Source organism: Sinocyclocheilus anshuiensis, unplaced genomic scaffold, assembly GCF_001515605.1.
Source record: "Sinocyclocheilus anshuiensis isolate Anshui unplaced genomic scaffold, SAMN03320099.WGS_v1.1 scaffold93, whole genome shotgun sequence".
In the NCBI taxonomy this organism is placed as follows: domain Eukaryota; kingdom Metazoa; phylum Chordata; class Actinopteri; order Cypriniformes; family Cyprinidae; genus Sinocyclocheilus; species Sinocyclocheilus anshuiensis.
This window is the reverse complement of record NW_015539852.1, coordinates 333,326-348,411: the sequence shown is the minus strand read 5'-3', so window position 1 is coordinate 348,411 and position 15,086 is coordinate 333,326. Positions and strand designations below refer to the sequence as shown.

The 15,086-nt window shown below is 36.3% G+C and overlaps 1 protein-coding gene across 1 annotated transcript in view; it reads right to left on the bottom strand.

Moving 5' to 3' along the window:
• Window positions 1–15,086, bottom strand: part of LOC107684653 (thromboxane-A synthase-like) — a 79,156-nt gene that overhangs the window by 32,273 nt on the left and 31,797 nt on the right. The window contains exons 4-6 of the mRNA XM_016480960.1: window positions 8,609–8,661; window positions 5,218–5,314; window positions 2,316–2,432 (exon numbers count right to left, since the gene is read on the bottom strand). Coding sequence (XP_016336446.1) covers window positions 2,316–2,432; window positions 5,218–5,314; window positions 8,609–8,661 — 267 coding nt within the window. The remainder of the gene's footprint in view (window positions 1–2,315; window positions 2,433–5,217; window positions 5,315–8,608; window positions 8,662–15,086) is intronic.

Here is a 15,086-nt window from a genome sequence, read left to right as displayed (position 1 = left end):
TAACTTTTTTTTTTTTTTTTTTTTTTGGGGGGGGTTTGCGACCTCATCTTTCACTCGTCTGTCTGTTCCTCTTGACTACCGCACTTCTTTCCTTCCTATTCACTTTCTTCTGTCTTTCTCTGCTTTATTTCATCAGAAAAGAGTGCATGTAAAGTGCAGGGCTGTTGTAGAGGAAACACTCCTTTGTTCTCTCACATGTGACGTGCAACAGAAGAATACAAAAAAACGAATGTTAAACTCTCTTAGCTCTTGCTTCCTATCTCTCACTTTGAGAAAACTGATAGTCTAGTATCATCGAGCTGCTCCACCTAAATGCTCAAAGAGGTAATGACAACACATTGTGCAAATAGGCTCCAACAAAATTACACAATGTGAAAGCAGCCTGATATGGCCTCTATTAACAACACATCTCCAGTGGCACAGAACAGGATAAGAGACAGAAGAGACACACAGGCTTGTTAAGACTCTCAGATGAGGATTCGAAAGGACATTTTACTGCCAGGGTTCACTGCCTTTTTAGGAACAAGGTGTTCTTTGCACTGTGAGGTTTATTTTTCCAACATGTTTCTGGATCTACATCCTGTCAACCAATCAGATTTCATAAATAGGCAAAGAGGTGAACAATGTTCAACTATCATCCAATTAGGATTCAGGAACATGTTGATATACACTCTTAAAAATAAAGTTTCTTATTGGCATTGATGGTTTCATAAGAACATCCATGGAATCTTTCCATTACACAAAAGGTGTACAGTAGAAAAACGTTCTTTAGATAATAGTTGTTTAAAGAACTGTTCATTGAAAGGATCTTTGGGGAACCAAAAATGGTTCTTCTATGGCATCTACTGTACACTCCTCTTAAATTTTTTCAGAAGGTTTTTCATAGCGATGCCACCAGGCCCGTAACAAGCTATGAGGCCACCGAGGTCTGGACCTCGGTAAATTTTTCATGTTCAAAAATAAAATTTGTTCTTTTGAATGACTAATTTGCTGTTAAACTCCTCATATGAATGCCTGCATGACATGTATAATTCAGTTTAGACAGTTTGCAAGAATGTTTAGCGTCCCTGGTATGAAAATGATCGCTGCGAGATGCTGGCGGAGTGAACGAGTCTTCTTGAGAGAGTTGTGAGTGAGGGCGCGGGTGCAGCCTCTATTCCAGCTATTATAAGCGTTTTTGGACTTGTCTTTTCCACTTAATTTAACACTTGTAGGAAGTTGCAGTTTAGAGTCAGCGATATCTTTATCTTATCTTATTTGCAAAAGATTGGAAATAATTTCGGTTTATTTTTATTTATTATGCTTTAGTATCAATATCTGGCAACACTGCATCGCCGGCACTTAAACTGAAAGCAATCAAAAAAGCCCATGGACAGGTTTTTGCTGACAGGATATGACATTCGGTAAGGGAAACGCAAAAATTATCATGATGTTATCTGTCATAAACGCTGTCAAAAACAGTAGCATTTAACACTAGTACACATAGATCTGTAGAACAAGTAGGTTACAGAATGAAATGAAATACGCAAAAACTAGCCATGAAGAAGTCTATGCCATGTCATTCAGTATAGTTAAATTTTCACAAATCATGCTATAAACTTTCATAAGAGCACTAGACAAAGTTATTGTAGTTATGTATTGTTGCAATAAACAACTGATAAAATTATCCACCCTTAAATATAGTAAAGTATTAACAAATTTTGATGCAATAAATAGGGTATGATTTAAAAATAATCATTCCTCCAAAACAGAGGAAACATCTTTCACAAATACCCCCCCCCCCCCCCAACTAACTAATTTTCAAAGCCTGGGTACGGCCATGGATGCCACCGAAGAACCCTTATGGGTTCTCCAAAGAACCTATCAGTGAACAGTTCTTAAAAGAACCACTATAAAGTACCTTTTATGCAATGGAAAAGTTCCATAGATGTGGAACCATAGATGCCAATAAAGAATCTTTATTTTTATAAGTGTACTTGAACTTGTCTCACTCCCAATGCTGTGTACTTCAAACTAACCATGAATATGCATTTGTGAACTAATTTCCATTGTTTTTGGGAATTCATACTTATCTGCACATCTTATGACCAGGATTTAGATCTTATGCAACTTTTTAAAACTATTTTAATGGCTGTTTTGTGATATATATGAGGTCCTCTACGGGTCCAAGATTTCGTTCCAGCCTGTTCCAATAGAGCTGCACTTGATTTATCAACTCAAGGCCATAAAATGTAATTACATAACAAGAACAATCGCTTCTTAGAACAGCTTTAATGTTTGTATAACTCACATTTAGGTAAGAAAGCCAAGCTCACCTCTTTCATCTTGGCAGCACTGAAGGTAGGTGTGAGGATGCTGCGCACTCGTTTCCACTGTTCGCCCTTCAGCATGACCAGACTGTCGCTCATGGGTTTAGTCGTGCCCCTGACAGTCTGCATTGAAAACACAGCTGGGGTTTATACACTCCGAAAACGACATGCTTATATAAGGACAAGATTAGGACTAAATCTATAGCATTCTATCGGTTTGTCATTACCCAGTATTGTGTTGTTGGCTATAACTATGACATTAGTAGCATCTGTAGGCCCAAAACATCCTCTACGCAACTGTGCAAACACCTCTAGGCTACGTAAGCACTTACAGTATACTTATGAAACCTTGATTTTACATGTCCTATAAAACATGCAGGATGCAGTTCGTAACGCAACTTGCATATTGCATTCTCAGCATTGCCACAAGAGGTGCTATAAAAAAACATAGCATTAGTCTTCAGGTGAGGTTTTACCATTTGACATTTACCATTTAATAATTTCAATAGGAATCCAGTATTGTGTGGTAGGCTATAACTATGAAATCAGTAGCAGTAGCAGTGGTGATTGTTTGGCCCAAAACATCTATTACACAATATGTGCAAACATTTCCAAGTCATTAGCATTTATACTTAAGTAACCTTGATTTCACACGTCATTGAGTTTTTAAAGTGTGTTAGAATGCGATTTGTAACACAATGCAAGTATACTGCATTTTCAACATTGCCACAAGAGGTGCTATAACAGGCATTAGTTTTCAGGAGAGGTCACATTTACCATTGTTTGGTAAATTTTCGCTGACAAAATCCAATAAATTCAAGTGGAATCCATGCAATTGTGAATTTAGAGTGATAGTGAAAGTTTAGCTTTTCCCAAATTTCAATTCGGTCACACCGATTCGCCACGTTGACCAAAAGAAAGCTTCTTGTTTTGAAAGCGACGTCTGTGTTTGCAGTGCTTCATACATTACTACAAATTCTACTAAAAAAAACAGTAGTTTGAAGTAGTTACTAGCAACAGTTCGAAGAAAGCAAGTTTGCTCAAGTTTGATTTCAGATGTTGCTTTTTCAAAATGAGTCCAAAAAAATCTAGCTATATTTAGTTTAATTTTTTAAAGATAAATTTAATACAGAGGTTGTTTCTGCTATAGCAATTCAAAAATATCTAACAGGACACGTCTGCAATACCTCTGCTAAACATTCACATCTGCATCTCCATATTTGCGTAGAGAATGTTTTAGGCTTAATAGATGAACCACAGCAAAGTGTAAAGACCTTTCTCAGACTCTACATGAATTCGTCTTGGCAATTCTACATAAATAATAGTCCCGGATTCATTAAAACTGCTGTTGTACACTGAGTTGGCTAAGTTGTTAGCCTGAAAGTTAGTGCAGCGACCAAGGCCAGGTGGCAGAGCTTTGTGCTGGGCCGACTTTGATCTTGTGTGTAGATCTTTGTGTTAACGGCTGCCAGCACATAATATTTGTTTGTTTTTTTGGTTCCATGACAATCTCCTTTTATGAGTTTTCTCCCACTGTTGGTTGTAGATGTGCTTTACGTTGAACATTTAAACCTACACATCCATGCACACAAACAGGTCAAGAGGTAGCTGGTAATGCCCAGTGGTGCGCATGGCCTCAGTATTGATCTGGCCCTGCCATAATCGTTTACCCAGCAGGCTCAGCTCCAGCAGCAAGGCCATCTCATGACCTTTGATACATAAGTCATGCGATCATTTGTTTCTGACCTCCCTGGACTGACTGAGTTCAAAGCTCTGGAGCTTTTTGCCAATACCTTACTCTTCACATGATGTGCACTCTCAGCATTGATTTATACACACAAATACACACCTACATACAGTAAATCCTATCGACTGCATGAAAAAAGTAATACATCAAACCCACCCTGTCATTGATTTAGCTAATTTTATGATATATGGGAGATGCTATGTGTGTGTCTGTGATCATAAATGATGTTGTTGACAAACAATTGCGGAGTTATGTGATGACATCACTCAGGAATTGACGGCCTTCAAGTGGGAACGAAAATATCGTAATGAGTTCTGAGCACATGAATGATAAAGCAAAGACAAGTGCGAAACTCTGACTGCTAGATGATACATGAGTTGCGAGTTATGTCGATGTAAATCATAGTGGCAAACAAGTCTTTTGTGAATGATAATGAATGATTTTGCAAAGTTATTTTAATTTTCCAAGCTATCTCCAGAATATTCATGAATGAGCTTGTAGAGCACAAACGTAAAGGTCCAGTAATCCCTTTCACAGTTTGTTTTATACTAAATGTTTTTTGTTTGTTTGTTTGTTTGTTTTTAAGTACCATGCGTATCAGTGATAGAAATGAAAATTATATATAAATAAACAAAATGTAATAAAAATGGAAAACAAGACAAAAAAACATCTATATGTATGTGTGTGTGTGTATTATAAAAATGTTCAATAAGACAAAATTACACTTAGATAAGTGTTATTTTAGTATTTGTTTTATCAACTATTATAGTATTTAATCATATTTTGTATTTATAGTATTTTATCATATTTAATCACATTTTAGTTAAAGTTTTTCATCTAATATGTATACTTTATTTAATTTTTACTTTAATTCAATTAATTTAACATGATTTAAGGTTTAGTTTTAGTTAATAACAAGTTAACAACACTGACTTAAATTCAAGAAACAATCTATGAAAACACGTCTTAATATCTTATTCATCTTGCCTCTCATATTTTAAGGAGTTATAGACTGAAAAGTAAGTCAAAACTAGCAATTAAAAACTCATTAAGAAGTCATTTTTGCTGTGTATGTATGCTTCAGGCTTAATAATACAACTTGAGATTAATTGCTGCGTGTGTATTTGATATTAGACTGTAAATGTAATGTCACTCACTTACCATTCTGTTGGGAAACTTATTGAATTCCTTCACCATCACCTGTCTGAGCATATCTGGATCTGCTATGATCACTATAGGCCGCCGGCCTATATAATAACTGACACACACACATGCAGAGAGAGAGAGAGAGCAAACAAACAAGATGAAATGAATAAATAACAGGGCACCAGTCAAATTTTAGGGGAATAGCAGGAGACAAAAGAAAAAAGGACAAAATACACACACAGATAAAGCAGCACATCTGTGCCTGCAGACCCCGTCTTCGCTTCATATCACTGACAGGGGTACAGACACGCATCATATGTGTGTGTGTCAAGGTCAGCTCAGTAAAGAAATTTGATGAGGCTGCTGGGTAGCTCCTTTTCTGTAGTCACGCATGGTAGCTTTCACTGCTGAGATGTGGCGAGGTCGTACCGTCAAACGCTGTGAAATGGAGGATTGTGAGCACGTATGTATGTGCCCTTGCATGTTGCCAGCATGAGACACCACCTTCCCCTCAAATGCAACTTCCTGTCATTTTCGGTTTTTTTTTTTTTTCCTTTCTTTTCCTGAGAATCAACTTCACAGGAAATTGCAGAAACAAGCAGATAATTAAACACCTTTATTAGGCACCGATAATTGAACATGAAAGCTTTTAGGCATATATCTGAAGCCATTAATCTAGTTCATACAAGCCTTTGGAAGCTCCTTTTTTCCAGCAGAAGGCTACGCTTAGGTTCATTACCGTGTCCAGTTGCTGTAAAGCACATTTAATCCCAGCTGGAGGCAAACGCAGCCGAGACAGATCACTCTTATCATTTACTGTACTCTCTTTGCATGTGCCGGTGTCAGTTTGGTACTGTAAAACTCATAGGCTCTTCATATCATCTTGTGCTAATGAAGCTGACATTGGCAGTCCACATGGCTCTAGGAGCAGGATGAGTTTAATTAAGCTTGCAGCTAAGTGACCTATAAAACACTGATCTCATTAGTATGTTTTGGTTTATCTATGCATCTGCGCCGGCGGTCTGTTCGCAAACCTAAAAGCTGTGTGAAAAAGTCTCTCACGTGCAATACAGACTGATATATGCAAGAGAGACTAAAATATCACTCACACTGCAACCGACCATTATTCATTTAATTTTCCAGTAAAAAAATATATATATATCTAAAGATTTGGTAACACTTTAATGCAAAACATTAAATTCAATTTAATGGTTTAATGTTCAATTACAGTAGTTAACAATAGATATCATGAACTAACAATGAACAATACTAACACAACTATACTACAGCATTTATTTATCTTAGCTAATGTTTACGTAATACCTCTTTAACACCTCAGATTATATAAATCAGCATTAGTTTATGTATTATGTACAAACAATGAACAATATTTATAAATTAACATTATTTATGCAAGATTATTATCTGCTGTAATATAAATTGTTTTGCTAGATGAGTTAGATGAGTATGTAAGCCCATTTCTGCCACAGTTGAGTAAAAAATATGATTCTGTAAGTCATAATGAGAAACTTTCTCAGTTTTTCATTATGAAATACATAGTCATTATAATGTAAAAGTTCCTTACTATTGAGATTTTATATGTAGAATAAATTTAGACTTTAACTCATGATAATGTTTATTATTATGATACAGTAAGACATTATTATGTGAAAGTTTGTCATTTTTATGAGACACTGTATAATACTAAACAGAAAGTATCTTGTAATAATGAGAAACTCTCATAATAATATTATGGTAGCACTTTATTTTAGTCCTATTCCGCATGTACAAACTATGTACTTGCTATAGAAATTAAATATTTATATTTTATAATATTTTAAAAAAGTCTAATTGATATGACTTAACTAACTCATGATAAAGCTTATCATCACTATGATACAGTTTGTCATTATGAGAAACTATACTAATAATATGAAAAAGATAATACTATTATTATAATTATTAGTTTCTAATTTTTACAAGATACTATACTACTAATATTATTTTGAGAAAGATTCTACAAATACTAATATTATTATGAGAAAGGTTTTCATTGTTAAATCGAGAAAGTTAAAACATTTGGAAAAAATCTCATGATGACATGAACTCATAAGTTTTACTATATCATACTATATTGAGAATTTCTCTAAATATAATGATACAAAGTCATTTTTATGACTTGCAGAATATTTTTTACTCAACTGTGGCAGAAAAGGACTTCCATATCAGAATGTAGACTCAATGACATGCAATCTCTTTAAAATGTATTTAGACACTTAATTCACACCTAAAAACATCTGGAAATCACTGCATTACACTGCATATGCCTTCAAACTGTTCTTTAGCTGTCAGCCATTGAAAAGCCCATATCGGTTGACCACTATACCAAATGGCCTCTTTCACTAGGCTATCTCACTCATGCGTTCTGGTTAGAAGCCATTTCTAGATATTTTCAAACCATATCTGAAGGATGTTTTTGGGAAGTGCAAAAAAATAAAAAAATCACACCTTCGTGAGCAAACCTTCTGCACATGTTATATTGAGCATGTGCAGAAGCGTCTGAACTTATATGACTGATGTCTTGTACTTTGGGAACCGACAAGGGTTTTAAGGAGCATGCAGAGCACTCATATGTATTTCAAAGCCCTTTGATTTCAGTGAGAAGCTCAGCCTCTTGGATTACTCTAACTGAAAGATGTCGTAATGTCTCCTGACATATATCCACACGACTCTGAATTAGATCCCCTTTTCCGGTCCCGACACCCAGTACAGAACCCCCGGATCCCATTGAACACACATATGCACACACACACAAGCAGACAAAACCAGCGTCATTCTGATTCTCTTCCCCTCTATTCTGCTCATATTAAACACAGGAAGCCCAGTGGCACTCGCTGCTTTGATCTCCCTCGAGGAGAAGTCGGCCTCTCAGAAGCAGGCATATTAATACGCAATGTCTGGCTAGCAACCGACTAAATTAGAGGACACTGGGCACTCTGTGAGAGGCTCATGCTGTCTGAATATGAATGAAAGGACCGTGAACAAGGGCCTCGTGTGTGATGGGTGTTATACACAGATGCTCTCGTATTAAAATAATTCTATAAATGTGGAAATGACTAAAGCAATCATGTAGGGCACTTTTCATCAGAAACATAATCAGAAAAAAAATCATTTCTATTACACGGTGTAATGAGAAGTCGTTCATGTTTCACTTGGCAAAACAAATAGGTTTCGCATATTTGTGTTTATTAATGCCTTTGACAAAAGCTTTCCCAGATAATAAAAAATGGTTTCTTTCAGACATCAATCTCAGATTTTTTTTCAACAAAGAAACATCAATTTAATCCAATTTATTCATTTGATTGACGCTTTAATAACAGTAAGAGTAAAATCCAAGGAGACTTACCCACAAATTCGTCCGTATTTCTTTATTAGGTCAGATTGTGCCTTAAAGAAACCCTGTGCAAGAGCAGAAAACCCACATATCAGTATGAAAGCATATTAGAGAACATTGTGAACACATGATACATGTGGTCAGATTTATTTTAGAGACTGCCAAAGTTTCACATCATCTACAACAATCAGATTTAAAGGGATAGTTCACCAAGAAAATGAAAATTCTGTCATTAATTACTCACCCTCATGTCGTTCCAAATCCGTAAGACCTTCGTTCATCTTCGGAACACAAATTAAGATATTTTTGATGAAATCCGAGAGCTTTCTGACCCTGCATAGACAGCAATGTAACTGACACCTACAAGGCTCAGAAAGGTAGTAAGGACATTGTTAAAATAGTCCAAGTGACATCAGTGGTTCAACCGTAATTTTATGAAGCTACGAGAATACTTTTTGTCCCTGTCAGTCTTCCACACGCATTCATGACAGTACCACACAGTTGTGAAGCTGTCTATGGAGGGTCAGAAAGCTCTCGGATTTAATCAAAAACATCTTAATTTGTGTTCCAAAGATGATGAAGGTCTTATGGGTTTGGAACCAAGGTTATTTTCGTAAACGAAAACTAAAACTAAGACGAAAACGATTGATGAAAAAACAATTTTGTAAACTGAAATAAAATAAAAATGACAAAATAATTGAAAAACTAAAACGAAACGAAACTAACAACAGTTATTGAAAAACTAACTGAAATAAAATAATAATGATCAAAAATAAATAATCGTTTTCGTAATCATTACGTTCTCACCCCTTAGCAGAAAAATATGAGCTGTGTGGCGCCGGTGGTAAATGGCGCATCGCGCACTTGAGGTTATCTGACGGAGAGACGCAAAGCAGTTTAAAGCGGAGTCCTGCACGGGTCCTGTTTGGTAAACGTGCACCAGCAGTACTTAAGAGAACACTCGACCCGTAATCCAACAGCAGCACTAATTTACTTCATGAAAAACCAGACACGTTTGACAAAGACCGCAAGTCGCGACCGCGCACCCGCTTTAAATCTATTACATCAGGTAGGCAAAATTATTTATTTTCTCATGTACCACAAGCAATCAAACCAAAATTAGGCATTCTAAGTTAGTGCTTTGTAGAAAAACAGACACGCAGCGCAACGTAATAATTAACAGGAAAAAAAGACGAGAACGAGCACTAATGAAACTAATAAAAAACTAAACTGAATTGTATAGCAAATTTGAAAACGATATTAAAATAAAACTAATTTAAAAATTCAAAACTATAATAACCTTGTTTGGAACGACATGAGGGTGAGTAATTAATGACAGAATTCATTTTTGGGTGAACTATGCCTTTAATAGTGAAATGCCACACAACTTAAATACATCTTCATGAAATTATTTTATGTATTTATTATTTTACTGGCAACACATTTTTCACACATTCTGTGTGATATATATTCTGCTGCAAATATTTGCAGCATGCTAATACTTTATTAGAAAATTAAACAATTGCGAGTAAGAGAGAAATTTGAAATCAGAAAGATACACTATACGGACAAAAGTATTGGGACACCTGACCATTATACCAACAGGGACTTAATATGAAGTTGATCCCCCCCTTTGCAGCTACACCAGTTTTCACTCCTCTAGGAAGGTTTTCCACAAAATTAAGTGTTTCTGTGGGAATTTTGAGCATTTGTGGGGTCAGGCACTGATGTTGGATGAGTAGGCCTAGCTTGCAATCTCCATCCCAGTTCATCCCAGTTCATCCCAAAGGTGTTCGATGGGGTTGAGATCAGAGCTCTGTGCGAGCCAGTCAAGTTATTTCACACCAAACTCATCCAACCATGCCTTTATAGATCTTGCTTTGTGCACTGGGGCACAGTCAGGACCTTCCCTAAACTGTTACCACAAAATTGGAAGCATAGCATTGTCCAAAATGTCTGTATGCTGAAACATTAAGATTTCCCTTCACTTCATCCCTCTTTTACGCACCATGCACCTCAGCATTCGGTGACCCCGCTCTGTGACTTTACATAGTCTTCTGCTTTATGGCTGAATTGCTGCTGTTCCTAAATGCTTCCATTTTTCAATAATACCACTTACAGGTGACTGTGGAATATCTATCAGGGATGAAATTACACAAACTGAGTGGTTTCCTATCATAGTACCATGTTTAAATTCACTGCGGTCTTAACCACAAACATTTTTTCCACAAATGTTTGTAAATGCATACTACTTGATTTTATACATCTGTGGGTGTAGTTTAAGATTAAGGAATATTATTATTTTTACTACAATTACAGGCAACTTATTTTTCTGCCACAGTTTTTTAACTGATGCTTTTCAAATACTGTGGAATAAAACGTTCTAATAATCCGAGTAAGGGAGGTCTGATTTGTTAAACTTGCATCCGTTGTTCTCAGTGGGTGGGCACTTTCTCCAAGATTAGCACATTCACAAACATTTGCACAGCTTTGCCATCATGTAGTTTAAAGCAATTTTTTATTTCAGCTCGATCTTTTCTTGGATACCACCATCTGTCTTGTCTGACTTCCCTGCACAATATAGATCAATCACTATGACTCCTAAAGAGGCGCTTACTATGTGAACACGGGTTACTGCAGGTGCAGCATCACACTTATCTACCAATAGGGGTCAGCACAGAGCAAAAACACTGACTGCGCTTGGCTCTCTCGAGGTTTATGGGCTCTCGGGAGGTTTATTGAGGTCTACTGAGAATATTATCCTGAAATATCCATAACCATAACACAATAACAAGAATATTATCATATCCCTATTTAGAATCGAAGAACATATTAAACTTTGCACATAAGGCTGCTGAGATTGCATTGTTTATAGAGGCTGGTAGGATACAGTTACACAACAAGAAGTTACACAACAAAGCAAACAATGAACACATCAAGTGCTGACTGTAAAACGCACACACACACACACACACACACACACACACACACACACAGACACACACACACATAAAGAGCGCTAGTTTGGTATGCATGGCAGCCGGTGGCTCTGCTGTCTCTACTAATGAAGGAGTCGACAGTGCTGGCACCAAACCGCCTGCCCTCCCTTCTTCATCCCACCATTCCTGCAGTCTCCCTGGTGGGCATTAGGCATAGATGTATGTGTGTGTGTGTGTGTGTGTGTGTGTGTGTGTTCCTCAGTGAGCATTAAGCAGTGGGGTGTGTGGCCTTCCGTCCTGATGTCCTCTCCTTCAGCCTTTTATTACTGTTCTGTCATACGGAAGAGGCTGCGTGTGCATCAGACAGTGCTGTAGTGAAGTTTAACAGGAGGCTCAATTCAAACAAATGAGTTGCTCCTGCCTTTGGCTTCATTGGGGATTCATCTCGGATGGATACGATCAATAACGCCTGGTCTGACTGAAACGGACAGTCAGCGATTCTATTGGAATTCTCTTAAAAAGATTAGCCACTTCCAGTTGTTTTCTAGCACATGTATGACCTTCGACATCGTACTGCTTCTCTTTGTCTCGGTCGCTAATAATCTCTCATGTCACTCAGAGTCATGCAGGCAGACGTTCAGTGCGTGACTGAGAGGATGTGGAGGAAGGTATGGGAGATGCACTTTTAAAGATAGTCTTTTCTATTCTATTCCGTTCTGTTCTACACTCTTTTAAATAAAGGTGCTTCACGATGCCATAGAAGAACCTTTTTTTTCTAACTGGTTCCATAAAGAACCTTTAACATCTTTCTGTTTCACAAAAAGTTCTTCGTGGCGAAAGAAGGTTCTAAAGATTATAAAAAGGCAAGAAAGAGATGGTTCTTTAAAGAACCTTTGACTGAATGGTTCTTTGTGGAACCAAAAATGCTTTTTCTTTGGCATCGGTGTGAAGAACCTTTTAAGCGCCTATTCTATTCTATCTTTTGGGGCGACTTTCAAAAAATGCCTTTCTTTGTTTTTTACGTTTGCATGTGGGTAAATCTGAAATACACAGGGAAAAAACTGGTTTAGAAACAAATGTTTAAAAAACACAGCAAGTAATTCATTAAATTAAATGTAAGATTTTGAAGTAGAAACATTGAAATACCATTTTCTTTTTGTTTTATGTACATTTTAGAAAAATTAGTTTTTACAGTGTAATGATTCCATTAGGACCGATGCTGGTTGGTCATCGGTAGTCTCTTCAAATGAGATTAATTTATAGACTTTGAGATCACGTATTCTGTCTGTCCAAAAGTAATAGTAATTTGTTTAGAGATATTACTCAGAAACAAAGCCAAATATACAATTCTGTTTGAGTATCTAGCTACCATAGGAGTCTTAAATAAAACTCAACACGTCTTTCAATGATTCAGTGCCACAAACCTGGCAAACCAAGTAATTATTTCTTCCCCAAAGGCACTAAATGCAACAGATCAGTTTCAAGATCCAAAAAACCTGTGCACCCATACTCTGCCTTATAAAACATGCAACCTTATTGGATTTTGCCATTCTTACCAGTTTTGTTTGCAAAATGCATCAGATGTCATTTAGTTTTTAATGAGCATTTTGCTTCTCTCTGACCCTTAGTATTAAACAGACTGTTTTAGGAAAGAAAAAAAAAAAAGAGACATTGATGCTTTTATTCATCAAGGATGCATTAATTAAATTAAAGTGCAGTAAAGACATTTATAATATTACAAATATTTATATTTCAAATAAATGTTGCTATTTACCAAAGAATCCAAAAAAAAAAAATGTTTTCCATAAATTAAAATGATTTCTGAAGGATCATGTTGCACTGAAGAGGAATAAGTTATATTTTAAAATATATTAAAATAGAAAACAGTTCTTTTAAATTGTAAAAATATTTCACAATATGACTGTATTTTTAATCCAATATATGCAGGCTAGGTGAGAATATGAGACTGCTTTTAAAAACGTAAAAAAAAATCGTACAGACCCCAAATGCCTTGAGTTAATGTGGGTAGTCTTCTGTTAGTATATTTATAACCAGGGCCTAAAATTAACACTCGCCAAGCGCCAAATGCGAGTAAAAATCAGCGTTGGCGAGTCGATGTAACAGTGTCAGTTGCCAGTTGGAGGATGCTGGCAAAAATACAAACTTTTATGAATTATAACAATGCAATGAAGTGAAAACAACAGCCAGGTTTTAAAGAGATTCGCTGTTTCTGACATAAGCGAATAAAATAATATTTTCAGAAGACAAGATCATCGTGATTAGCTGTTCTGTCATAAGCGACAAGAGCGAATCAAATAATAGGATACAAACGGACTGATAAGGTCAGAGCAGTGTGATGACCAGCTTGCCCCTAGACACGGTTCTAATAACTTTTACCTGAGAAGATTTTTCTGCTTCATTTCGAAAGATTAACCTTTCCCTTCTTTATTCTTCATAACACGAGAATGCGGCGACACTGATTGAAGTCTGTCATTGATGTAAATCAAAGAACAAAAGAAAAAGAGAAATCCTTGGACTGTTCTAGTCCCTGATTAACTTTCGTAGCTTGAATAAAGATTAATATGTATAGTTTATGCATATATAATATAGTTTATGTGAAGATTGTTTTAAAATCACTTAAATTAAAAGTTGTTATATATTTCAGAGCCTATTAAATGTTAAAAGTAATGTTGAATGGCTATAATTAATAGGGAAAATTGAGGGAAAATGCACCAGCAGGACAAATTAAAAACATTGTAAATATGTTTAGTCATTGTAGTAGTAATAACAGCCTGTTTTTGCAAAAAGAGTTTCATGGCCGGTAAAAAACAAATTTGATCATGTGGCAGGTGTGGCAAAAAGTTAGTTTTAGGCCCTGTTTATAACCTTTGACAATTACCTGTTTTTGTACCATAGATAAAGTAAATAGTCTTGACACACTTGGCAGGCAGCTTTACATTGTTAACATTAAAGTCAGTCTACATACTGTAGCTCTTTTTATTTCAAACTACCATGACAAATCCTGTTTTCCAGATACGTCCCCTATGTATAAACAGAAAGCAAGTATGTGTGTGTGTGCTGGCAACAGAGAGAAAGAGAGAGAGGAACTGCATCTAGGTTGTTTAGGATCTTAAATGGACCAAATCTCATGTCTGTGAGTGTTGTATTTGGTAATGGAGTGTGTCTGATAATGTGCTGCTGTGGGTTGCGAGAGATTCTGTCGTCTAGTCTCTAAATGTGACTCAATCTGCCTCATATCCCAAACGCTCTTTGTACATCACTTCCTGTTACCCATGATCCTCAATCACACCCTGGCTTCTCTCTTCTTTCTTGTACCTTCAAATCACTCCAAATATATATTTATCGTTTCATCTCTGTCTCCCATTTCCTTCTCTTAAAGGGGTCATATGATGTTGCTAAAAAGAACATTATTTTGTGTATTTGGTGTAATGAAATGTGTTTATGCGGTTTAAGGTTCAAAAAACACATTATTTTCCACATACTGTACATTATTGTTTCTCCTCTATGCCCCGCCTTTCTGAAACGCGTCG